Source organism: Aulostomus chinensis, chromosome 9 (genome assembly GCF_037954235.1).
Source record: "Aulostomus chinensis isolate RoL2024-O1b breed Wild chromosome 9, RoL_Achi_v1.0, whole genome shotgun sequence".
NCBI lineage: Eukaryota > Metazoa > Chordata > Actinopteri > Syngnathiformes > Aulostomidae > Aulostomus > Aulostomus chinensis.
In genome coordinates, this window is record NC_141328.1 from 7,795,385 (window position 1) to 7,822,619 (window position 27,235).

At 43.0% G+C, this 27,235-nt stretch overlaps 2 protein-coding genes across 2 annotated transcripts; one reads left to right on the forward strand and one right to left on the reverse strand.

Moving 5' to 3' along the window:
• Positions 1–105: 105 nt before the first annotated feature.
• Positions 106–24,021, forward strand: rbm38 (RNA binding motif protein 38). The gene is made up of 4 exons (XM_086213476.1): positions 106–504; positions 2,153–2,276; positions 4,735–4,789; positions 20,907–24,021. The coding sequence occupies exons 1-4, from the start codon at positions 283–285 to the stop codon at positions 21,256–21,258; spliced, it is 753 nt and encodes a 250-aa protein (XP_086069602.1). The 5' UTR covers positions 106–282; the 3' UTR covers positions 21,259–24,021.
• mipb (major intrinsic protein of lens fiber b) lies at positions 23,955–26,984 on the reverse strand. The gene is made up of 4 exons (XM_086213475.1): positions 26,190–26,984; positions 25,737–25,901; positions 25,568–25,648; positions 23,955–25,481 (listed from the first exon to the last, which is right to left on the reverse strand). Exons 1-4 carry the CDS (start codon positions 26,547–26,549, stop codon positions 25,296–25,298), a joined length of 792 nt encoding a protein of 263 aa, XP_086069601.1. The 5' UTR covers positions 26,550–26,984; the 3' UTR covers positions 23,955–25,295.
• Positions 26,985–27,235: the final 251 nt, after the last annotated feature.

The window sequence follows — 27,235 nt, forward strand, 5'->3', positions numbered from 1 at the left end:
CCGCTGGAAAAGACGCACAGCTCGTCTATTGGACCGGACGCGCGGTGTGCACACGCAAGTCACGCCTATCGAAGCTTAAAGACTTTGCCTTTTTTTCCGGGACACTAGATAAGAGGGTTCAAGACACCTGTCAGGAGGACTATTCATCCAGAAGCTGAGTGTGAGGCAACTGGAGGCTACGTTTGGAACCATGGCACCGCTATAGCGTCTCGGCGTCCAGGAGCGTAAAGTTGCTCTGCTGCTTTCTTCATTTGTCTTTGTGTCTATTTTCTATCAAGCCGCATGAGTTCGCCGCTGTTTTTAGGTCAGCTGGTCGGGGTCCCTTTAGAAATAATGCCCCCCACCATGGAGAAAGACACAACTTACACCAAGATTTTTGTCGGTGGGTTGCCTTATCACACCAACGACGCTTCACTTCGGAAATATTTCGAGACTTTCGGGGACATCGACGAGGCGGTGGTGATCACCGACAAACAAACGGGCAAGTCAAGAGGATATGGATTTGTAAGTTAATGTCACTCCTGGTTTAATTAATAACCGCGTTTTAGCTCTGATGTCCAGTGTTTTTTCTCGTATTATACGAATGTGGGCTTAAACTAGAAAATATTCTCTGCTGGAACCGGTCATATGTTTTAAACCACTTTCTCGTCTATTTTACCTTCACCTCCTTCGGGATGTTTTACTGGGCCTCGGAAGCCGCGCGCGCGCGCGCACACACACACACACACACACACACACACACACACACACACGCACACATCGCCACTTTGTTCAGGCAGCAGCAGAAGCCATGTGCAGTGTGTCTGGTGGTGGCAGTCACATGCTTGAAGAATGAGGAGCAGGTTATTTCTAATAAGTGTGTCATCAATTATCTCTGCCATCCCAGAATACACAAGAGACTGTAGTGTGTGCGTGTGTGCGTGCGTGCGTGCGTGCGTGCGTGCGTGTGTGTGTGTGTGTGTGTGTGTGTGTGTGTGTGTGTGTGTGTGTGTTTGTCATACAGAGCATAGAAACAGGGACACACTTGATTTGGTAATAAGCTTCTGCAGCTGTGGACAGATGTCTCTTTCTGCTGTTTGTGTGTGTGTGTGTGTGTGTGTGTGTGTGTGTGTTTCTATTCTTGCATGAACCGACCCTTGACTAAACACCAACATTGTGTGGACATGTTGGCTGGTCTTCACAAGTTTAAAGGACTGTTTGAAGGTCAAGACTTGGTTTTAGGGCCAGGGTTAGAATGAGGTTTTGGGTAAGGGACTAGAGAAGACATTATGCCAATGAGTGTCCTCACACAGATAGAAATACAACTCTGTGTGTGTGTGTGTGAGTGAGAGAGGTGGTGAAATGGGAGTCCTTGGTCATAGAGGTGTGACATGTCAGTTGGGTCTGTGAGATAAGACAGCAGTAGTTTCATTTTGACCCCCCACCCCCCACCCCTTCCTGTTGCCAGGATGGTTTTGTTGTGTATGTGATCGAGTGTTAAAGAGAGAGAGAAATCAGAGGAGAGAGATTTTCATTGGAATGACATGAAGCAGCTCAAATGATCCCCCCCCCCCCCCCCCCCCTTGTTGGAACCAATGAGTCAGTGCTGTGTATGTTGAGCTGTTTTTCTCCACGGAGAGATGGCGTGCTCATTTCATCGCTCACTTCCTCTAAGCGTTCGACTTACCCGTAGCAGCTTCTCGAACCTCTCCAATCTCAAATCAACCATTGCATCTAGAAGAGTCTGATGCTGTGAAACAAAAACAAGCTTGGCAGTTTCATTTTCAGTATTTTCTTTACTGCAGCTTAACTGTCCTCACCTCCACCACCCCTTCCCACTGCTTTCTGCCCACTCCTCAACTCGCTCCCTCAAGGTAAATTCCAGTATCTCATCCTTGGCAGGCCAGTCTGAAAAGATCTACCTCCCACGTACCAGCCCACACCAGACCTTAGACACAGCTGGAGTTCCACACAGATTGTGCCCTTCCTGCAGCAGAGTCTCCTCATGCATTTAGTAAAAACGTTGAATCATTAGAGGAGAGACAAGGACAGCAGCTCCCGCCAGCTCTGTCTCCTCATCTCATGTGGGAGTCACTTCATACACCCAGGAGGAGGCACACATGATGCCGTCATGTAGCTGAGTGAGTTCACCTGTGTGCTGTTGTGTCAACAGGTGACAATGGTGGACAGAGCTGCAGCAGAGCAGGCGTGCAAAGACGCGAACCCCATCATTGATGGCAGGAAGGCCAACGTGAACCTGGCGTACTTGGGGGCGAAGCCTCGCAGCTCGCAGACAAGTAAGTGTGTTAGATCACCGATGAGTCGAGTCATCATTCACGTCACACTCAGTACTCCAGCAGCACATTTCTGTGTGGCCAAATACCTAAAGGTCACTTAAGGATAAGGTGACATTCTTAAGAACACACACCAGCTTCCCTGGTCTGTTTGTGGCTCTAGCAAAGATTTAATTTCTTAAAAACCTGTCATAAATATAATCTTCACTTTTTGAAAAGGCTCATTTCTGAGTATTTAAAGACATTGAGGGTTTTATCAAACATTATTTAATTAGAGGTAAGAAATGCATTTGCATGCCCACAAGTTAATTGCTTGTGAGCAGGATCAGCTCTGTTTGAATGTTTTTTTTTAACTCATTGAGATGAATAGAAACCGGAATACTTTATATTAGATGTACTGCCAACAAGTGCACACAACAAATATCACCAGAGTTTCCTTTAGCTAAACATTTCAGAAAGTAAAATGTCCAAAACTGTGTTTCTTTAGGTTTGGGTAAAATAATATCCCATAATTTTGTCAACTTGAGTCAGGACCTGCTTCTTCCCTCGTATTACGGCCATAAAATCACTTCTTCTTCACCTTTCTAAAACAGTAGCTTACACAGGAAGTTGAACTGTGACATTTCTAGCAACTGTTGTTTTAGCGTAGTGAAGAAGAGAAGAACTAGGGCACCCAGCCAGCAGTTTGGTTGGACATCCTCACAGACACAATTGGCCGTGTCTGTGGGAGTGAAGCCGGACATGCGTATGTGTCCTGGTTCCTTTGTAATGGAACTGAACTGAACTGAACTGAAAAGATGCAGCTGATGACTCCACCTGACCCGGCATGTGACAGTAGAAGAGGGGAGAGAAAGATTAGAATAACAAACTCCCACCAGTAAAATAGTGAGGTGTACAGTTTTAAGGCTAAAGGGTCAACCGTCATAGTAAATGGTGAAACAATGCTCTATGACTTCATTCTCTGGATGAAGTCGTTCATGTTTGATGACATGTATCATGTCATCCGTGTAGGTTTGGTAGTGTGTACAGTTGTTATTGAAAAATTAAATGTCCATCCATCCATCCATTTTCTGCCGCTTTTCCTGTTGATGGTCGTGGGGGGTCTGGAGCCTATCCCAGCAGCCTTCGGGCGAGAGGCGGGGTTCACCCTGGACAGGTCGCCGGTCCATGGCAGGGACAACACATATAGACAGACAACCATTCACTCACAGTCACACCTACGGTCAATTTAGAGTATCAATTGAATCCGGAACCTTCTTGATGTGAGGCGACAGTGCTAACCACTGCACCATCATGTCGGCCTAAATGTATTTATTATTATTATATTCATTTTTAAGACACCGGTATCAGAATGTCTTAATCAATACTTAGAAACGCTGAGAATTGACCGTGTGGTTTTTTTTTGGAAATAAAATCTAGAAAACAGGCAGATGAAATTTCAAAAAATATGCGATAGATTTGTCAGATGTCAGGTCATCACTCAGCTGCGGGGACTCATGAACAAGCGTCTGAATGGTCAGGGTGATCACTCTTAACCAACTTTGGAGTGTCTTCATGATACTTTTCTGCCTTGAAAATCGGAAGCTCATCTAAAAACCATTAAATACATTTATAAACTTGAGGTTAGTGGGGATAAAAATCTTAAAAACCACCAGTATGCATACATTAATTCTGCTCATTCCCACCATGCAGTCCCTCTTTGTTAACGGTATGTTGTCCACTTGAACAGCTTTCACGCCGCCGGGCGTTCTCAGTGTGAACCACCAGCACACATGCTTTCCCTCCGACATCTCGCTGCACACCAGACCTTGACAGCAGCTCTCCCTCGCTGCCCCATTTAAAGCTCGCTGGCTGAAATACCGTTGAGTGTAGGTGTGATTGACAAACAGTGGCGCCAACAACAACTGACTGTGTGTCCTCATTCCATTCCTGGGCCCAGCGCTGCGACGTGATTCCCTAAGCATGCGGCTGATGGGAGATGGCAGCGCTTGGCATTTTGTTATTGTGTGAGCGAGCAGCCAGTGAATAGGAGAGGGAGAGAATAACAAGAGCAAGAGGGGATGGGACTTAAGAAATAACAGCACGTTTGTTTCCTCTTTGTCCTAGTTGTGTGCTTGAAGGAAAGGAAATGTGCATTTAGATATAAGTTTGGACAATGGGAGGGGTGCAGCAAAGGGATAAATAGCTGCAGGAATGTAGAAATGAAATCAGAGGAGGGGCAGGGAGGAAGAGAGGGATACATTTCTCCTTTCTTACTCAGCCTCAGCTGATTCTCGGTGAACTCTGGAGGCAGCGAGGTCACAGATGTTTGTGCGCAGTAGAGTTCATCATTATTTGTGTGGATGCTGGAGAAGTCAGTCGCTGATATCCCTGTGTACATGCTAACGTGAAATAAACAAGTAGAGACAGACAGAGAGTCTGAAATATCCCTCCTCATCACTGTCTTGCTCTTCTTCTGCAGGTCTCTCTGTTGGAGTTCAGCAAGTCCATCCTACGTGGGCTCAGAGGCAGTATGGGTAAGACAGGAGAATCAATACCTCTCTTTTTTCTTTCTCTTTCTCTTTTTCATATGTACATTTCACTCCTCCAGTCTTGACACTCAGGAGCTTTCCTCTTGGTTTGAGGTAGTTAGTGCCCCTCTGTAACATCAGATCAACAAGTCAGCCACCGTACATCTGCATCTAAACACTTCATTTGTCTCCCGTTCATTAAACACATGAAGCTGACTTTCACTCACAGTTGACTGAGCCATGTCGACTTCCTTACATACAGTAAACACACACACACTCACACACATGCACGCACACTGCCTCTATTATCTCTCTCTCTCTTCACGTTAACACAATTAGAGATCACATCTACCATGTCTTGGAATGTTTCAGAGACTCTGTCATTTATTCCATCTCTTTGTTGCCTACAACATCTCGCCAGCTGTATAGAAACACAGAGATGGAATAGTTAGCAACAAATTAAAATGGACGTCTGCGTTCCTGGAATGGGCTTTCTACGATCTCACACTGGTCAATTGGTTCCGTTTAAACTACCAGAGACACAATAATGGGCTTCTTTTACTGTTGGATTTTAGAATTTCTGTATAAAAGAGAAAAGTGGGAGCTCCTTCTAAACAACATCTAAACCAGACTGTGTGATGGCATCCATTCAGGTGCTATGTTGGCCGATCAAATAATGTACAGATTCCTGCAGGCTGGTGGCACCTAGAAGACTAATACCTGGTTTGGACTTTCTAAACGCAACATGCCATTTGCAACATATTGGCTTAAGCTAGACTTCTTCCTAAGGCTGACCTTAATCTAACACCTGGTAAGGAGCAGATGTGAATGTGAGGTTTGCGTCACCATTGCGAACCATCCATTTTTGCAGAGGTGTTGCTTTGTTTTGGCGGTTGTTCAGTAATATTTTCCACATCGGCCAAACCCGTAAAAACAGGGAAACCTCTCAAAAGACAATGACAACACAGAAACATCTTTATCTGCCTTGCTTAGGCGCTCTTGCCGCTTGAGTTTTCCATCCCTCTCAGATGGAAGGCTGCCTGAGTCTAAACAATCACGTACTGCCTCTGTTTTTCCCCTCTGTTTTTAGTCAACTTTTTCTTTGTATTATCTTGAACTTCGTTCGTCAGTATTTTCCTGCGCTGTACGAACTCCTTTTACTTTACTTTTTTCTGATCTTCCATTTTATGGTTGCACAAGATTAATGATTTGCTACAAATTAGCAGGAGAAGATATAAAGTCAATTCCACATTTTAAAGAGACAGCTCACCCAAACATGAAAATTCAGTTATCCACTCACCCTCACGCTGATGGAAGGTTTTTTTTTGTGTCCCACAAAACACTGCCTTGATGTGGCTGTTGATCAATTTTAAAAACTTTAAAAAAAAAAAAAAATCCTTAGGAAAACCATTAAATGCCTCTGCACTGTTTGTCCAAAGTTTTCCGGACCCATTTACCTTTTACATTTCCTTCAGACAAGCAGTACAGAGGCCTTTTATGGTTTTATTCCTGTTTTTTTTTTTTTTATGTGTGATGATAGGTCAACGTTCATCTTAATTATGAGGGAGATTCCTGCAACACCTTTTCCTGTTTCCCTCTTCCACGACTATTTTATTTCACCCCACATTCAATCAGCAGGAGAGTGAGGAGATCATGACTGATTTATATTATTGAGGGAACTCTCCCTTGAAGAAATACACGACTTAATAGATTAAGTTTGGACCATTTTGGTGTCACTCATCCCATGTGCATTATCTTGTGAATACTATAATTTCATAGTATTTCAGAGTTCAGGGAATACTGCAGCAGACTCCAGTAGCACCATATCAGAAAGAAACATGAAAAGGAATTGGTTTCCTGGGTATTACATGCTTGAATAGTGTCTCAACAAAATGATATAATAGTTATTTTAATAGATAATTACTTATTACCTAATGTGATGGACAGCTTCACGCTCAGGATGAACTCGAGCTGCTCAGAAACTCACTGCGATCCACATGTGAGTGATGTTCGGCCTCCTCACCCTGACAGAAAGTAGAAAACAGGAATGATTCAGTGAAACATGGAGGATGATTCATTCTCAGGGCCGTTACAGACAGTAGAGACGCTGCAATTCCAACTCAGCAGCATCTCGTTGTGTAAGCGGCTGCCTCCTCTGATAACACTTGTGTAAGTTTGACTCAGATATTCAGTTCATATTAGACGCATATTTTATCAACAAGTCTCAAGCCTGTTTGTTTTGAGTTTGTTAACACTTAAATGTGTTTAAATTTAAAGGTAAGTTAACATATATACATTGTGTTGTAATTCAGAAAAGAAATCTTTGCTGTGACTTTCCCCTGGTTCAAAGAGTTCTGACCCCGAGGCTATAGAAATGTCCATTAAAAACCGCAACTCTTCTGAGTGCTATTAATATTGCAGTCCTCAATTTCTGAATGAGTGATGAGGGAATTGAGGCTGACCCAGATGAGTCCATGAATGAGTGATGATGGCTTGATTGAACGTCTCCTGCAGTGAGGGTGGAGAGTTTAATCTTTACTTCCAGGGAGAGTCGAGAGCTTTGACATCCCACAGACTGAAACAAAGAGGCAAGAGCATCACCTGGATGTCTAAACACTCACACACACACACACTGTGGCTTTTTGTCTGTTTAGAAACACTGGACAGTTTTGAAGTAGATGTATTTTAACCATTGGCTAATTAATCATTTGATCATTAATTTCAGTTCCTCGAAAAATGACAAAAAATATTTACCATTTCCAGCTTCTCAGACAGGAGCTTCTTTTTGTAGTGTAATTTTAAACCAAGTAATGACTGGAAAAACAAGACATTTTTACTTGCGATGAAATTAAATATCCTTGGAAAATAATCATTAGTTGTAGTTACATTCTAAACAGCAACTTATTTTTTTTGGTTTGATTTGGCCTTGTTTCTAGTTACAAGGCCAAATCAAACCAAAGTTGAGTGACGGACCTTGTGAACTAAAACCCCTTTCCAGTGGTGGAAGAAGTACACAGTTCCTTTAATCAAATAAAAGTAGACATTGCCAGATAAATTCTTGCTCTGGTAAAAGTTAAAGCTCCCATAGAATATTATACCTGTAAAAGTAGAGGAGAATTAGATATTGATTTTGCTTGAGTATCAAAACTAAGACCACACATTCCACACAATAATTTTGTTCTGCAGTTGTTCTTGGTAGACTGAGGGGTTTGACCTTTGCCCCTCATTTTGGACTGATTTGCAGCCGGTATCTTCCACGCACCTGGGTTTCTCTTCCTTATTAGATGGTGAGTTAGTTTAAAGTAGGGGATGAGTGTGGAGCACTCGTCTGTGCTGTGCTTGTGTTTGTTCTAAGCCTACTGTTTAGGTCTTTGCTTCTCTGGTTCTCACACGGATAGGATTGTGTTGAGTCTTTTTGTGGCCCCTCCACCATTGTTTCCCACGGGCTAGGATCTCTAGTGAAATGGTGATGTGTTCTGTGTCTAGTTTTGGGGAATGGGATTTTAATATTGCATTTCTTTTGTCACAGATGATTGCCCCTTCTTTTTTTTGCCTTTGTTATTTTTATAGTTAATTCGTTTAGCTAGTGCTGTGTCCAGGCAGCACGGTGGTGCAGTGGTTAGCGCTGTCACCTCACAGCAAGAAGGTTCCGGGTTCGAGGCACGGCTTGGTCACAGGTGTGACTGTGAGTGTGAATGGTTGTCTGTCTATATGTGTTGGCCCTGCAATGGACTGGTGAATCCAGCCTCCTGCCTGAAGGCTGCTGGGATAGGCTCCAGCACCCCCCCCGCAACCCTTAATAGGATAAGCGGTAGAAAATGGATGGATATATAGTTTTGTGTCCTCCTGTCTCCATTGTTGCCGGCCCAGCACACCATTTGCGTGAGTGGTGGCAGTGTTGAGCCATCTCCAGTTGGTTGGAATTGTTCTTGAGTGTCATTAGTGTTTTGTGTATAGTTTCTTCATCTAAAGGACAAATCAACGTACCAAATCCCTTCATAGGCAGTTCTAAGGTTCTAAGTGTGGCAGTGACCAGCAGTGGAAAGGGAGCCCTTTCTGGAATCACTTGCATGTTTGGAGTTAAATTGCACTTAACACCTTTGCTTTGTTTGTTGTGTGTGTGTGTGTGTGTGTGTGTGTGTGTGTGCGTGCGTGCGTGCGTGCGTGCGTGCGTGCGTGGACATGAGCCAGTGTGGTGTGACATTGTGGGCCTAGGGCCACTTCCAAGCCATCCAATTAATTTGCTCTCTCACTTACATTATTTAGTTACAGTATTTGGAATTCTGTGTTTTGTGTTTTAACCAATTGACCTAAACGTAATAATACATTAATAATTTTTAGTTAAAAAAAATGTTTCTACAGCTGCTCCCTGGGTTTTCTACTATCAAATAAAATGTATTCTTCTGCTGAGCTTGAAACCACCTTTTCTTATAATCTTACCTGTGGCCCTGCAAGTATTAGGTAAAACTCTTGCTTCCTGGGGTGCAAGTCCTCAGTGGCGTTGTCTCTAAATCTTAAAGTGGTGTGTTGTGTGTGTGTGTGTGTGTGTGTGTGTGTGTGTGTGTTCCAGTTGAAAGTGCATAATCTTCATCAGTTTATTGTGTTTTCTACACAAAGTCTTTCTCTTAGAAGTAAGACAGAGAAGAAGAGTACAGAAATCCTCAAGTTAAATACAGATCCCTCGACATTGTACTGAAGTAAAATACTGGGGTAAAAGCACTTGTCCCCCATCTAGAAGACCAACCTCAGTAGTGATACAACACCAAAGGTCAATATCTACCATCAGGGTTGTTCAGACCAGGAGAGGCATCAGTGATCGGTCTCGTGTCCCATGTTCTGCTGAATTCGAAAAGCAGGTCGAATCTCCCTATCACATGATTGGCGGCTGCACCAGGACATCAGGTTGCACTTCTCCAAAAAAACTGGTTCAGCTAAGGTTCTGAAGATCTGACCTTTTTCGAAAGTGACACTATTAAATATTATACTGTCTCATACTGATGCACTGTCCATTTTCCATCCATCAAATAGATACTCCAGTTTTAAAGTACACTAGGAGGAGAATAATGAAGTTTATTTGTAAAGCATTTATTAAAAATTGATATTAATATGTGACGGCAGCACTCTGGGGGTGGATGAGATCCATCCTGGGTATCTAAGGCTCTGGATTTTATAGGGCTGTTGTGGTTGATTCATCTCTGCAACATTGCGTGGACATCAGGGGCTTTGGAGTGGCCGGGGTGGTGGTCCCCATCTTTAAGAAAGGGGACCAGAGGGCGCGTTCCAACTATCGGGGATGACATTCCTCAGCCTCCATGGAAAGGTCTACGCCAGGGTACTGGAAGGGAGGGTCAGGTTGATAGTTGAACCTTAGATTGAGGAGGAGCAGTGTGGTTTTCATCCCAACCGTGGAACCGTGGATCAGCTCTTTACCCTCGCAAGGGTGCTGGAGAGGGCATGGGAGTTTGCCCAACCAGTCCACATGTGTTTTGTGGATCTGGAGAAGGCTTATGACCATGTTCCCAGGGTTATCCTGTGGGGGTACTCCAGGAGTATAGGGTGGATGGCCCCTTACAAAGGGGCATTCAATCTCTCTACCGAAGGAGTGAGAGTCTGGTTTGCATTGCTGGCAATAAATTAGACTTATTCCCAGTGAGGGTTGGACTCCGCCAAGGCTGCTCTTTGTCACAGTATTGCGGGAACTTGTTCATGAGTGAGGGTAGGATGGAACGGGAGATTGACAGGCAAATTGGGGTGGCGTCTGCAGTGATGCGGGTGCTAAACAGGTCAGTTGTGATGAAGAGGGAGCTTAGCCAAAGGGCGAAACTCTCAATTTACCGGTCAATCTATGTTCCAACCCTCTCCTATGGTAATGAGCTTTAGGTAATGACCGAAAGAACGAGATCATGAATACAAGCAGCCGAAATTTGTTTCCCCCGCAGGGTGGCTGGGCTCTCCCTTAGAGATAGGGTGAGAAGCTCAGATATTTGGGAGGGACTGAGTAGAGTCGCTGCTCCTCCATGTCAAGAGGAGTCAGTTGAAGTGGTACGCGCATCTGGTGAGGATGCCTCCTAAACACCTCCTTCAGGAAGCCTCGGAGCTGACCCAGGACGCGTTGGAGGGATTATGTCTCTTGGCTGGCCTGGGAACGCCTTGGGATTCCCCCAGTAGAGCTGGTGGAAGTGGTTGGGAGAGGGCAGTCTGGGTTTCCTTGCTGAGGCTGCTGCCTCTGCGACCCGGCCCCGGACAAGTGGAGGAGGAGGACAACAACAACCACATAAATACTATGTTCAATAATATAATGATAATAGACATAATAAATAAGGGGAAAAAAAACGTAAAATGGCTATTCATAAAATGTTTAAAGAAATAAATAAAATAATGAAACGCCGATGATATTATAATTGGCTTGAAATGCCAAACACATTTTCCTCTAAAATCTGTGGACGTCACCTTTGGGTTTGCACAACCCAACAATAAATCTACAATAACAGAAACCGAGGCTGTTTTGGTAGACAGAGTTTTGGCATGACATAAATTAGATTTTAATTTTGCAAGTTTTTGGTTTGTCAGTTTCTTTGTTTAGGGGATTTCTGTCGTAGAAGAAGTGATACCAATATGTGCAACAGCCTAAACCTCAGGAGACCTGAATTCGTCACAGCTGCATGAGGCGCATCGACTGAATACATTTGTCCTCAACAGGAAACTCTTTGTTGAATTACTATCTCTGTCACTGTTGTTATTTCTCGCTCCAGTTCGTGGTTTGACGAAAGGCATTTTACCAGGAAAACACCTACGGTACTCTTCTAACACAGTAAAATGAGCTGAGCGGAGAAAAAACTGACTGTAAAGAAACGATGCAGGCTGTCAATTCCTTTTTTTTTTTTTTTTATAAGTAGTTCTTTCAATGGGTAGAAGTGTGCTGCTCAGATCTTTCTGCTCCAGGGCTCCATGTGTCTCTGACATGATCAGTATGACTGCAGTCACTTTCAACCATTTCCTGGCAGACTGAAGGCCTTTTTATTAAAGGAATGACTAAAACACACAACTCAGGTTTGTATCGATGAAAAGCAGCACATTCACTGGAGTCATTCAGAAATGCCCACCAAAATTTAGATAAAGGCAGCAGAACTAATCAAATAGCCACATTGTGCAATTATGCAAAATAATAATAATAATTTTGAAGTGTCTGCACAAATGTTGCAGAAATTGCTTTAGTTTTGTAAAACTGATTGCCATTATCACTATATGATTTATTTTGAAAGCAGCACTACATAAATGATCAATATTATTGAATACAGTAATTACAATATGAGTTTTTCAATCAAAACGCAGAATACGAACTGAAACTAAATATTTAAACAGTCAGCAATTAGGCAAATGTGTTTTTAAAGGTTCAATATTCCCTTGAGGGCTCATCATATAAAAAGTGTATTTTGAATATTCATTAGTATATAAAGCTTCTAAAAATCAGTCTAAAAATGTTAACCAGTCTTTTGTTGCTCCTGTTTATTTGGGGGGTTTCAGGCTCCCACATGGTGCCGCCTCACATGACACACACAACAAATAACAAAGATCAACTCAAACAAAGCAGAGCTCTTTGCAGCTTTGGTGTATTTGCTTGAAGTTTTAAGAGGACAGAGGACAGGCTGATGCCAAATGTGGCTTTGAGGTACAGCTGAGTCTGGGGGGGAGGATGTGCTCATAGGAGGGAGGGAAGGAGGGAGGGCAGGGGGGATGCATCTGTCGCCCATGGCCCCCTTCCTTTAACACCAACGTTGGTGCAGTTGCTTGGCAGAAGTGAGATTCTTTTTTTTTTAATCTGATGTTTATGTTGTTGAGAAAGAGAAAGTGTGGTGAGGCTGTTATAAGGGGGGGGGGGTACATCCTGTTGAAGGAGAGGAGCATGGGAGGGGAGGTGATGCACACCTGTGGCTCTGACGCTGGCTGCAGCTTCTTTTTATGTGTGAACCGAATTTCTTGTGAAAACCAGACTGGATCCTCAGTGAATCACGAAACAGCCTGTGTGTACAGTCACATTTTCTCTCTTCGTCCGATTCTTTTCACTCTGTTGTTCTCCTGCTTTACATGATCTTTTTCTGCTCTTCTTTCTTTAGCGTGTCTGTCGAGGGGTTTAGGTAGATGGCAAACCCTCGGGTGTATATTCTTCTTCGTATCCAGGGACACAATTAGGAGAGACACTTCTGTCAGATGAAAAGCTAATCATGTTGAAAGCTTTTCATAGCAAAAAGAGCTCCCATTTCATCCTGTTATCTGTTACAAGTCGCTGCCTCCATTTTGTGATGTGCACTTCGACACAAAGCTCAACTTCTCCATGTGCTTTTTGGAGCCTTAAACTGACGCTGGCCAAAAAAAATGCATTAAAAATATGCAAATCTCAAAAGAATTCAATTTTTCATGAAGAGCTACTTAGCATTTCAGGCTAACTCAACACTTCTAGATACATTATGCCCCTGCAGGGGCCTCAGCAAAAAGCTTTCAGCTGCTGGGAATTAACTCTAAATGAATTGTACCTAGTTACGACTACAGAATGTCACCTTAAAAGACATGTGTTTGTGTTAATTAAACAAGTGGAACTTCTCAAGTTAAGTCTATAACTGGTGCATTAAAAATCTATTATGATTATTATGATTATGCAAAGGAGCAAAAGCCGCACAGTTGTAAAGCATTTGATTATGTGACACTGGATTTTCCATTCTTAAGCACTAATGATAATGTATCAATCAGAAAAGGACTTCCGAATATTTGATCATTTGGGGAATTTTCCCCATGTTACCCAGCCTGTTACATCTGCGTGTATAATAAGCCAGCTATTATTGTTATAACTTCTTATTGACCCAACACTAACTAGAAGATAAATATCACTTCCTGCCTCCACTAGGGGTGCTAAAGATAACATGCTTACTGCATGTTATGTTGCATTTCAATGTAATTTTGATGCAAATCTTTTTCTTTCCTTTTTTTTTTTTTTTTTTTTACATAAAGTCTACTTACTTCAATTTCAGGTCACGCTGTGATTTTAATAGACCTTGTAAATGTTTATAGGCCAGGACTCTTCTCAAACGTGTGAAAGCTGGGAAAGATCTGACCACGTAGAATCCAGCTACCACTAGAGTTTTCTCCTCTGTGGTGAAATATCAACCAGACCACAGTAACATCAGTTAATGAAATGTCCCAGTCTTCAGAGTTCAGCTTCACCAAGTTGTTAAGGCGTTTCTGACCAAATCTGAGAGGAGGAGGAAAGTGTGACTAATCTGCTCCAAATTTACCCAAATTTACCTTGGCCCATACTACCATTTATTTTTGTGTCTGCATAGTATTTTTGTAACCCTGTTGACAGACAAGCGTTGGCGTTAGTTCTGTCAGGCCGTGGTAGTCAAGCACTATTGGCTTCCCGTCTATCAATCAAACTGATCAATCAGCTGATGACCCTTGCTTCTGATTGGCCCCTCTCAACTTAAATGTCACCCGGCCTCAACTCCCACTCTGCTAGCTTCTGGCTATGCTGCTCTTTCCGCTGTCATCGCTGCTATCTGCTGCTATCTGCTGCTATCTGCTGCTATCTGCTGTTATCTGCTGTTATCTGCTGCTATCTGCTGCTATCTGCTGCTATCTGCTGTTATCTGCTGTTATCTGCTGCTATCTGCTATCTGCTGCTGCTGATATTTGCTGTACAGTTGCTCCTGCTCGCAACTTGCTACCCTCCACCTCCCTAACTCCACCTCGTCGTGTATGCATGGCATAGTTCGTTCCATGTCATGCTGCTGCTCTGTTCACGGGGTATGTTTGCTCTTCCAGTCTTAAACTGGGAGAACCTTCCCTCACGCTGTTGGTCCCCTGTTTCATGGTGCTCATGAAAAATTATCAGGGGACTCCTCTGAACAGAGCCATACCGCCAATTTGTACAATAATAAACAGATCAAGCTCATTATCATCTCTTGTGTTTCTTGACGTGAATGGACCTGACAGAAACAATAAAAAAGGGGTCTAAACCAAGATTTGCTACATTGTGCAACAATAGTTTTCATACTCATCCATCTTAGTCAGAAGAAGTAGTTTTTTGGACTTTCATGTGGATTAGATTCTGTTTGTCAGAATCAAGGTCACTGTGACACAGAACCTGTAGACTTCACATAGAAATAATGACGGAATGAAACGATGTGATGACATAGCCGAGAGATCCAAGGTCACCTTTTATGACCTTGCACCCTGACCTAATAATGATGAAATAAATAAATGAAATAATGATGAGTCCCGTTTGCCAAAGACTTCTTTTATTTGAGCCTACACAACATCTAGTATGAGTGTGGGCAAATGTGTGTGACTGTAACTGATGGGCAGAGGCAGTAATTCTAGTTTTATTTCTTCTTGGGGCATCAAGATGTTCTAGATTCTGGTTGGAAGTTTTCAACAAGTTAAAAAAATGCCACAGAAATAATTTTTGATTGAATTACACTCGCAACACAATCCTTTTCTTCATGGCTGTAGGAATCTCAGACTGGGATTGGAATCACGGTGACATGCACTGCCCTGGTGATATTTATTTTCACGTCACTCTCTCCATATCATTTAAAGACATCTCTTGCTTGCTGACAGGAGAGCTGAGTGTCCAGCTCTGATGTTAGCCTTCCTATCTGTCACCCTCCCTCAAGCTTTGTGCGTGTGAGTGAGTGTGTGTTTATGTGTGGTTTTGTGTGTGTGTGTGTGTGTGTGTGTGTGTGTGTGGTTGTGTGTGTTTGTAAAAAGAGGACGGAGGGTCATCTTTGTGTGTGTGTGTGTGTGTGTGTGTGTGTGTGTGTGTGTGTGTGTGTGTGTGTGTGTGTGTTTGTTTGTCTCTGACTGACTCACCCTCCTCACATCCCTCATCTGAACTATTAAAAGCGTGGCTGTCTTAAGGCATGAGGGATATGATGGCTAATCCTTCACCTCTCAGCATCTCGCCCCTCTCCTCTCGCTGACGCTCATACCTCGCCCACAGAGTCACAATGTTGTTTTTTTAACTCAGTACATCCTCTGTCTTTTATCCTGTTGCCTGGTTTTGAGAGAGGATGGTGAGGGGGAGTGTAGAGGAAACTGTCTGCGAGGGAGTAAATCCAGAGAGAGAGGAGGAAGAGTGGAGTCTGTGGAGGTTATTTTGCTCTCATGGGTCTGTTTGTGAAAGTACACCCATGCAGCTGCTCCAATTAGCCCTGCCATGGCTGAACTGACACACACACACACACACACACACACACACACACACACGCAATCATGCTTCCATCACGTTAGAGGACACTACATTACTTTCCTGGAGACTTACCCTAACTGCTGCCAACCTAATCCAGACTCTTTCAAGAAGGGGATGTTGCTTTTTGTCCTCAAATGAGTCGAGTCCCCCACTCTAACAGATTGATGTCCTCATATTTATCTATAAACACACGCACACTCTTACCTACACACTGTTCATGGCTGCTAAACTGACAACCTATTAAGTGTGTCATTTCTTTGATTATCTCAGACTTGCAGGTCGACTTTTGACACGTGACCGTGTGATTCCTCATGTACATTTTTAAATCCTGTTTGTGTGTGTGTTTGTGTGTGTGTGTGTGTGTGTGTGCGTGTGTGTGTGTGTGTGTGAACGTGTGTGTGTGCGTGTGTGTGTGCATACATTTATATGAACGTGTGTTTGACAGCCAATGATGATGCCAGGCATGGCGAGGAGAGAAGCGAGGCGCAGTGCCCTCTCTCTCCCTCTCTCTCGTACGATGCGGCTGTCACATTGGATCCGTCAGGCCGCTGCACAGGCACACAGCCGTGAGAATGACACTGCACTTCTGCTCTGGGAGAGACTGTCGGAGCACAAGGGATGTTAGAGAGATGGGATACGGAGCAGTGGTGGGTGGTTGGGTCATTAACTGTAACTTGATTTCATATTTGTTGTTATTATCATATTGTTGTTATTGGTCTGCGGCATTTATTTATGTTCATCACGACAGTCAGGCTTCCCCTGAAACTGCAAGAATATCAAACAACAGAAATCATCTTCTTTGTCTAAACATAGTGACTACATTACCCATAATGCACACTTATTTATTTATTGGCTTGTTTATTTTGCAAGGATAATGACTGTCCTCCAGTCAGCTAAATAGTTTAATTTCAATTAGTTTTTAAATGCAAAAGTTACAAACAAATAACAGAAATATGCAGTGTATTCCCACAGAAACAGGTGTAGGAGTGTCAATTGCTATAGCAACTCCTTTTTAATGTTTTCAAAACATTAGGAGGAGTGAGATGGTTAGAGTTGTCCGTGGGGGAGGGAAACACTACTGTAGGAGGTGTTATTACCCTTTGTTGTAAATATACTGGTGCAGACCTGAGACTTCCCTGGTTGAATCTCCTGCAGTAGTGAAGAAAGCGTCGCGGTGGGCAGCCTGTTGACATTGAAGCTTTCTGTGCACTAATTGCAGCAATCACAACCCACGTAATAGGCAGCACGGTGGTGCGGTGTTAGCACTGTCGCCTCACAGCAAGAAGGTTTCGGTTTCGAGGCCTGGCTAGAGCATGGGATCTTTCTGTGTGGAGTCTCCATGTTCTCCCTGTTCCTGTGTGTGTGGGTTCTCTCTGGTACTCCAGCTTCCTCCCACAGTCCAAAGACATCAAGAGGGGACGAGGCTGATTGATACTCTAAATTGACCGTAGGTGTGACTGTGAGTGTGAATGGTTGTTTGTCTCTATGTGTTGGCCCTGAAATGGACTGCCGACCCGTCCAGGGTGAACCCCGCCTCTCGCCCAAAGGCAGCTGGGATAGGCTCCAGCCCCCCCCCCCCCGACCCCTAACGATAAACAGTAGAAAATGGATGGATGCGCAACCCCCATAACAGATTTTACAAACCACCTCATTATCACATCATCACAATTTGACAGTCAGGTTCTGCTCAAGGTGTATTTATCCTGTTTAAATGGAGGTTTTCCTCGCCGCTGTCACTGGGTGCATGCTAATGGCTCAATGGTTGGCTCTCTGTACATCTATATAGAGGGAAGTATTGACTATCTCCATATGAAATGTGTCCTGAGATAACTGCTGTAATGTGTTGCAGTTCAGTGAGAGAAATTAAATTGTTGTAAACAGCCAGGTTGTTGTTCTCTATATAAGAAAGCTGCTCTGTTAGCCCAGCTAGCTGGACTATGGCTTCCGTTTTCATTTTTGAGCCTCTGAGTCTCTGCCCAAAACACACAAAAGGAGACGATATGGTCAAGGGGGGGCACTTTCATCTCTTTCCATCTCTCAAACATGCTAAAGCAAATTGTGAGCATCATAGGAGAAAATCAGGTGGTGGTTTTTTTCCTCAAGTTTCACTGTTTTAAAAACAATAGCAGAGACGAGTTCTCTTTTTGGTTGAAGCAACGAATCACAGCAGGTAAGCATAAAATTGCAAATTATTTTTGACTGATAATGCTATTGTGACTTGCCTCGCAATACGAGAGGGAATCATCATTCTTATCTTATCATTTTATTTTATTTTATTTTTTGTGATGATTTTTGCCAAACAAAATATTATTTCGTAATTTTAATGCACTGTGTATTCGCAGGCTGCAATATCTCTGCAGCACCCCAACGCTTGGTGCTAGGTCATATTTGATCAAATGTTAGCTGATTGATAACAAATTCATTAAATACATCACCGTGTCTACTTGCTGGCTGTTCTGTAAAATTTGCTCTGGATTTACCAAGTATTTAAACAAAATTAAGGCATGAATGCTTTCTTTATGTGTTTTGCCTGGAAAATCTTTTGAATGGGATTTTCATATGCAGATGTAAGTTAGTAGAAGTAAATCAGCGCCAGGGCAGGGCCAGTGGGAAGTGGGACATAAATACTGTCCCTTCGTCCATAGCTGAAGTTTTTAAAGCTTCAAATCAGAAGTTAAACTTTGTCATTAATCTTGTTTGAAACAGAAATTTGACAGTGTGTTTAAACTGTTCTACCAACAAGAGGGGACCACATTTTCTGCCCCCTAGATTGGATTTATCCAACAGTATTCAGTGATTTCAAGAAATGTTCTGCAGATCATGTTGTTGACGTAAAATTAAAAAGAAAAAAATTCACGTAAATGGGCTTACGTTTTTCTTTGCTCTGTAGAACTTTCAAACTCATGCATTTCTGTTGGTAGTATTTTTACTGTTAGAGACAGGAAATCTCTGCTTTAGCTTTCTTACAAAGAGAGTTGAGCCATGTGTTTTCATTGAAAGCTGAAAATAATGGGAATGTTGAAAGATTCATTAGTGTTCAGCCCAGAAGGTTCTTTTTGTAGAAGCATTGACGGGCAGATGTGTAGTGAAATATGTATACCATGGTGCACTATTTAGAGGCAGTTATCCCTTTGATGATACGATAGTGCACCTCAAAACCTAGTGTGTCATTTTATGCTTTAATTGAATCATTACTCATTTTATTTACATTTCATCAAGGTTATCTCAGGGCACTTAAAATATAGAGCAGATTTCAACCCTGCTCTTTGATAGATGTATGTAAGATCAATGTTTTATTGAAAGATAAGGAGGATTGAGGAATTAATTAATCACCCACATGCAAACGGAAGGTTGATGAATTTTCTTTTAGTGCTCAAAACAATGCTGGAATTTCTAAAAACGTAGCATCGATTTTGTTTTTCTAAACAACTGTCCAGGCTTCAGGATGGCTGGATTACGTCGGATGAGTCACTATTCACTTGCGTTGTTAGAGAGATTACTGCTACCCCACCTTTTCCTGTGACACTCCAGCAGTGTTTTGTGGACTCAAACCTCATCCAGACCTCCCATTGGTATAAGGAAGAGTAGATAATGGCTGAATTTTCAGTTTCGGTCGAACTGTCCCTTGTAGGATTTCCTTTGATGGCACAGCGGAGGGGAAAGAAAAAAACTAAATAAGGGAGATTACAGCACATTAAAATTTGACAGGAATTCCTATCGGTGTGTGTGTCTGCGGATGTTGTGTATACAGCCATGTGTGTGCGCTCAGGTCCGGTCCTGCTGTTTGTTGTATATGCACACCTGATCCCTGCTTGGGCTCTGTTTAGGGGTAAGCAGCAGACCGCCTCTCGCTGCTCTGATCACCTCCTCAGTGACAAGGTTACATTCAGGTTAATGGTTTTGACTGCAGGCGCTGATCACAGGGGCGCGAGCATTAAATACTGTCATGTTCTGTTGTTTTTAACTTAAGCAGGGTGGCGTAACTGAGTTCCTCTGATATGATCAGTGTTGCTGTTGCCAGATGTAACTGAGGCGGTTCAGGTTAAGTGGCCAGCCTGAGGCAAGGGCATGACTGAATTCAAGAGGACAGCAGAGCACTTTTTCCTCTCATTATTGCTGTGGCTCCCAGTCACCAACAACGTGATACATTGCTTTTATTGTGGCAGGATGTGTGTGCGCATGTGTGTTTACACAGAACAAAACACCATCAATTATTCATTAAAAAAATGGAATTATGGATGGGAAGAGAAATGATCATTAAACTTTTTTATACAAATTTTACATTTCTCAGGCAGTGGGCTAATTAGTGTTAAGCCCAAGGGATGTGGTCCATTTTAAAGTGACAGTGTGATTGTGGTTATTAAAGGAGGATACCTAATATAGGCTGGGAAGATGGGGAGTAGCTTCTAAATGCGGTTTCTGTTTGTTTTAGGCTTAGGTGGCATTAAGAATTTAGAAATCCCAAATTTTCTTGTCAAAAATACAAATTTTCCTCTTTTTCATTAAATAGTAAAATGAAAGCTTGAACAGCAGAAAAATCTGCCTGTCTGCCAAATAATAATTGAAATTTGGAATGTATGTATGTATGTAAGTATATATCATATATTATATGTATATATATATATATATATATATATATATATATATATATATTTGTGTGTGTGTGTGTGTGTGTGTGTTTGTGTATATGTAAAAATATATATGTGTGTGTATATATGAATATGTATATATGTGTTTATGTGTATATAAATACTTATATGCATATGTGTGTATATATACATATAGTTTCAGTCTGGCACATGTAGAAGTGTATCAACTTAATTGAAATGGTATAATAGTTTTGCTACACCTCAACCTTCTTTTCTTGTGTCCATGCAGGCTTGGCCAGCCCTACATCTACCCTCCAACGTTCCTCCAGCCCAGCCTGGTGCTGCAGTCCCATCTCAGCCCAACAGCGGCGGCTCTCGCCTCACCTTACCTGGACTACACCTCTGCCTACAGCCACTACACCCCCACAGGACTGGAGCAGTACCCCTACACCCCCTCACCATCGCCCTCTGCTGGCTACCTCAGTTACAGCTTCTCCCCCAGCACGCCAGCGCCCGCTCTCACTGCATCCCCGACCCCTCCAGCTGCCATCCACCCTCCTCTGGCTGCACTCACCACCATGTCTGCTGCCCCGCAGGCCTTCCTTCACTACCCTCTACACCAGCCCGATCGCATGCAGTGATCAGCTGGGAGCAGGGCTGCTGAACTGATGAGACTCTATGACCTGTGACATCATCAGGAAGAGACTGGATGAACAGGAGGAGAGTGTGATGTAATCAAAAGGGCTTTTAGAAAGCACTCTCACTCCTCTTTTTTATATTATCATTGTAATAGTAAAAAATAAAGTTCTACCGCTATCGTCATCAGCATACGATCTGAATGTGTTTCATCGGTGGAAATAATGTCAGGGACTTGGATGAGACGACTCTTGACCCTCAGCGCAGAGGTTGAGGATTCCTGCACAGCGGATGAGAGAAGACAGGGAGAAATATGTCTGTTTGACACCATGCTGCAGCTGCAGTTTCTCCTAAGTTACTGAACTGAATGCTGGATATTTGCCAAGCTGAGAGCCACTTCCTCTTACAAAATCGCAGGTCCAATTACCTCGTCCTCAAGGTCACCTTTCTGTCCATCGCCTGGGAGAATCTCCCTCACCTGGTTCAGTTGGTGTTTGCCATTTACGTCTCATCTCAAATGAGCAAATGTTTATTGTGCTGCCTTTTATCCACCGCTGGCAAGTTATTACACAATGATAATCACAGTTTATTATGATGGAAGAAGACCATGAATAAGGTAGACAACACTGGTGTTTTGCTACTGCAACATCATCAAACTGAAAAAGACCTCGTTAACTCAATATTCATCAGATGAGGTTCCTGCAGCAGCTTTGACTTTTCTTCACATGTAACTTCTGGAGCAAAAGAGTTCACATCAGTCTTGAAGGACTGTTTGGTCTCATGATGATGATGAAAATTGTTAATACATATCATGAAAAAGTGTTTGGACGTAGATGTCAAGCTGTCTGTTCCTGTGTGTGTGAGTGAGAGAGAAACAGAACAGCTCAGTACACGCCAGTGTCAGGGCCCAGCTCCTTTTTGCAGTCCATTGTACTGGTCAGAGTTGTTTCTTTGTTTTTGTTTCCCAGCTGCAGAATACAGACGGATGCTTTAGCGAAGATGTTAGAGTCCCTTGGTGATGTGGCACCACCTTAGTAGTCTTAAACCAAGCCATACATCACATCTCCAACAAATATGCAAAATAAAACTAATATTTCTAAATAAGATGGGCTGTTACTGTCTGCGTTTGGTAGAGTTAGAGATTGTGGTTCGTATGGCTGCTGCATGACACAAAATTTTAAAAAAATTGCTCTTGTGTAAAGGCTCAATTATAACATGAAACAGTTGAGCTGGATGTTATAATTTTAGGAAGCATTACTCAAATAGGAGTAACCTTTGGGGGACTATTTTCTGCCATGGATTGATTTACCCTTTCCTTGTTCTACTGAGTATTTCCAGCAGCAGGATGTTGGATTTAGGATCTACAGAAAATAAACTGCAATAAATAATTTTAAGGACAGAGGATTTAACCCGGTACAAACTATTGGCTCACTGGTGTGTATTTAATTCAGGATTTAGAGTGACGATAGTAGATTAATTAATTGTTTTGATTATAGGAACATAGGGAGTATAACTTCAATGATATTGAATCACTCAGATCTGGAACAAATGATAAGAAGCACTCAGGAAAAATTCAAATATCATGCCAATTATGAATAATAGTACATAATTCGTTTTGATAAAAAAGGATTTTAATGTCATTTCGACAGGATGCTGTTGGTTTCATTAAGTCATCAAAGTAATATTTTGAGACACATCAGAAAATGCCATGCGAGCAACTAGACCATATTTTAAGGTCTTCCTTGAAAATGTCACTAAACTGTATAAAACTTTGGAAAGACAAATCATGTTAAAACTCATTCAAATCAGCCAAATGCATTTCGGACATTTATGACGACTGTTGAGCCAATAAGATGTAAATTATTTGCATATGACATCTAAATATCATATCCAAAATTCCTCATAAACTGGAGATCAGTGAAATCGGATGATTGGCACAAGATTTAGGATGATGGGTCCTGCAGTTTCTTGACCTCAAGATTCCAAGTGGATGAAATGGAAACGTTATTCTTCGATGCCACCTTGAGGTCAATGAGAGTATTTTTGGTACCTAAGAAGTGTGTAAATTTACAACTCAATCTTTCCATCCATTTTCTACCACTCGTCCTGTTAAGGGTCATGGGGGGGCTGGAGGAAGCTGGAGGACCCACACAGGGACAGGGAGAACATGCAAACTCCAAACAGAAAGACACCGTGCCTGAGCCGGGACTCAAACCTGGAACCTTCTTGCTGTGTGGCCACAATGCTAACCACTGCACCACCTTGCCACCCAATTTAAACCTCATTTGACTATTTTTATAATTCATTGGTTCATATTTTTCATTGCATAAATTCTTTTACTGGAGAAAAACAAGAAGATGAATGAGAACAAAACCTACCAGTTATTCTGCAACTGCCCTTTTTTGGCAGTGTTCCTGAGGTGGAGTCACTCTGAAATTTATCAGTTGCAATGCAAACAGAACAGACGCCAGTAGCAGATAAATTACTGTTTCACTTTTAACCAGGTTTCTTATCAAACACAATCTTCAGTCAGCCTGTAGGGTGGACTCCATCCTTTCTGAGAAACCTCTCCCAGAACTACAACTCCCTAAACACCCTGAAATAATGACGTTATTACAGCACCTTTTTTTTTTCATATTCAGTATGTTCAAATATGAGTTGTGTGAAATAATTGTGCCTGTTTCACCCTCTTCTGGTAGAAATTATTCATTGCAGAAGACTTTTTCCAGATCCCAAAAGAGCCAAAGATATAAAGCAACAAAAATAACCCAAACATTGTATCAGGTTTTTATGTTTATTATTATTGAACTTTTATTGAAACGCTTTGTGCTCCCAGTAAGGATCAAATAATAAAAGGAGACTCAATGTAAAGCTTGCACGGCCGATCTGCAGTGAACAGACCTACTATCAAAGTCTGGAGTACAACATTTCCTTTGGATTGCGCAGATTCAGAACAAAAAAAAAAAGCAGATGGTTTATGTAAAAATGAATATCATAGCAAATACCACAGTGAAGGGAGGAGAAATGTTCATGTCTTAAAAATTGGTGACAAAATGAATACAGTGATTGGTACAAAACAGGAGAGCGGTAATGAAAAAAAACAAAATAAAAAGTACTGTATCTGCAATCTTGATCACGTATACACGTATACACACTCACTTGCAAACACACTCATACTTACGGGCAGGCACACGCTCACTCTCACGCACACACTTGCACACACACATACTGCAGAAGTGTCCACACACACACAGACACAAACCCACAGATAAAATGTAGTGATTTGAAAAAGGTGAAACCCTGGTAAAATCTAATGGTATCATACATCCACGTCTTGTGTCTGAAGTGCAGAAAACAAAATGAACCTAAAAAAAAAAAATACTAAACTGGAGATAAAGTCAGATGAATAATGAAAAGCATGCCCATCTTCACTGGTCTAACCCAACTTGAAATGACCACAAACCCAGAGTGTTGCCCTCTCTGCCCTACCCAAACCCCAATCCCCACCCCTCTACTTCACCTGCCCCATGCCCTCTTACCCTTCTCATATCATACCCACACTCCCGCCTCATCCTGCCCCTTCCAACACCTGCCTCCCTGAACCCCTCTACTTGGTTTCCATGCTCCCCTGCATTGCAGATGAAGGCCTGGCTGGGTGGAGAAAGCAGGCAGGCAGGGATGAGACAAGGCGGCTGCTGGCTCAGGCTCTGGTCACTATTTATCAAAAACACAATGTCCAGTTCCAGTTCTGAATACAGAGTGAGGACTGGGGGGGATAGAGGAGTCTTGTTGCGTATTGAGGTTGAAGGTTGTGAACCTGTATGTCTGGATATGTGTGTGTGTGTGTGTGTGTGTGTGTGTGTGTGTGTGTGTCAGTTTTTACAGTGGTTCTGGTGGATAGTTGTTAGTCTAGATGTAAGTATTTGGGGTTAGTCTTGTGCTATGGTGAGTGAAGGCATGGGGGGGGCAGTGGAGGTAGGGTTGGCGTAGCTCAGGGCCTTGTCCCTCATCTCTCGGCCCCAGTCGGACAAAGGGGGCGGGTTTATAGGGCTTGCGTCTTGAGCTCAATGGGTTCCCCACGGGTGTCCTGCTGAGTCTCGCTCTCCGGGGGTCGACTGCCCTTCAGTGTGGCCAGGCGCTCAGACAGACCCCTCATACGTGGGAACAGCATGAAATCATACAGGAGGGCACCCATAGCACCTCCTATCATAGGTCCAACCCAGTACACCTGTTAACATCACACATTAGTTTTAAGACAAATCAGTCAACATGATGATGATGAGGAAGTGACGTCAGCGTGGCTGCGGGTCTTACCCAATGATTGATGAAGTTCCTGAAGAGCACAGCAGGAGCAAAGGACCTAGCAGGGTTCATGCCAGCACCTGTGTAGTACATCTGAAACACAAGGCAGTGAAACGTTTGTACATATCAGAGCACTTGTTCCTTTTTTTTTACCTCATGTCCACGTTTCCACTGGTCTCACCCCCATAAGATGTCCAATGGTGACAGAGAAGCCGATAGAGAGGGCGGCCGATCCTAGACGTCCGTTTCTCCTCTCATCGGTCACAGCGAAGATGCACACCACAAGCTGCATGGTGAGGAAAACCTCCACAGTGGTGGCCATTCCCAGACTGATGCCAGGCTGCAGCTGTGGATACACAAGCAGAGACTTGTTTACGCACATTAAATTTAGTCTCAAAACTACAATGAAAAATATGCTACTGAATCTGGCCCACAATAACCAGAACATAAAAAGAGCATTCCTTTTTCTTTTCTGGATTTTTCAGACATGTTTTTAAAGGAAGATCTGGCTTTAAAACATTCAGAAGATGCTTTTTAACTCTTCCAAGATACGTTAAATCAATCAAAACCTTGTACCTCACCTCTCCCCCCACTCCAAAACTTGTTTTCCAAAATGTCCACGTTGGGTACTAACCGTGTTCATTGCCATGTTGCCTCTCATGTTGCCGGGTGTCACCCCGTACAGCACAGCAGCCCCAGCTACAGCACCCAGGCACTGGGCGGCTATGTAGAAAATGGCGCGGAAAAGAGACATCTGTGAGCCAACAAGGTAGGCAAAGGTAACAGCAGGGTTAATGTGGCCGCCGCTGATGTGGCCAATGGACTGGATGAGGGTGGCAGCTGCCAGCCCAAAGCACAAGGCCACATGAAGAACATGATGAGGCCCAGTGGTCCAGCGTAGGGCAGCACCCATGCCAAAAAATACGAAGAACATGGTCCCGAAGAACTCTGCAAAGACTGCCCGCCAAAAATTCATGGACCGGAACTCCCACATGGTGACAATTCACTTGAGGCTCTCCACCAGGTGAAGGATATTCTTTAAAAAACAAATCAGTCAGGGTGAGTCTAGAAAAGGTAATGTGTACCTTTTCAGTCCTCTTCAAATGCCAAAACAACACAAGAAAATCTTCCTTTTGTTGTCAGCGAAGTCAGCTGACCAAAAACACTCAGAGAGTCAGTTCAAAGACAAAACAGGATTTGAGAAAAGACGAATCCAATCAACGGATCTTTACCAAGCCGTGTACTGGGTTGGTAAAGTCGACTCAGCTACATTCGCTTGCCACCTCTGTCCACTTGTTGCAAAGACATAGGTGTGAGAATTACGGGAGTGTGAGTTGAGATCTCAGGTGGGGTGAGTTGTCAAGAGGAGGTGGGCATCAATGCTAAAGGGGAGTTTCTAAAGTAGAGTTGGGGATAGACAGAATGTCCGGTAGACCTTTTAGCCTCTCTGACGGAGGGGAGAGAGCCAGACAGGGGCTTTATAATACCCCCCCAGGGGCCCCAGGTGACGCCATAATCCCCCTGTAGGGCCAAGGGCGGGGGGCAGCAGCGCTGGACATCCTAAATCAAACAAACTTAACCCCTCTGTCGCCCCCCTGTAACAGGCCAAGGCCATAGATGCAGCGTATCCAAGAAGAGAAAGAGATCAAGCTAGAATGAGTGGAAACGTGAAATATATTT

Bases quoted from the DNA above. Each gene is read 5' to 3' on its own strand.
- rbm38 (XM_086213476.1), top strand. From the start codon at position 283: ATGAGTTCGCCGCTGTTTTTAGGTCAGCTGGTCGGGGTCCCTTTAGAA. The intron at 2,277-4,734 runs GTAAGTGTGTTA...CTTCTTCTGCAG, and splicing joins GCCTCGCAGCTCGCAGACAA to GTCTCTCTGTTGGAGTTCAG. The intron at 4,790-20,906 runs GTAAGACAGGAG...GTGTCCATGCAG, and splicing joins TGGGCTCAGAGGCAGTATGG to GCTTGGCCAGCCCTACATCT.
- mipb (XM_086213475.1), bottom strand. From the start codon at position 26,549: ATGTGGGAGTTCCGGTCCATGAATTTTTGGCGGGCAGTCTTTGCAGAG. The intron at 25,902-26,189 runs GTTAGTACCCAA...GTGTATCCACAG, and splicing joins GCAACATGGCAATGAACACG to CTGCAGCCTGGCATCAGTCT. The intron at 25,649-25,736 runs GTGAGACCAGTG...CTTGTGTTTCAG, and splicing joins CCATTGGACATCTTATGGGG to ATGTACTACACAGGTGCTGG.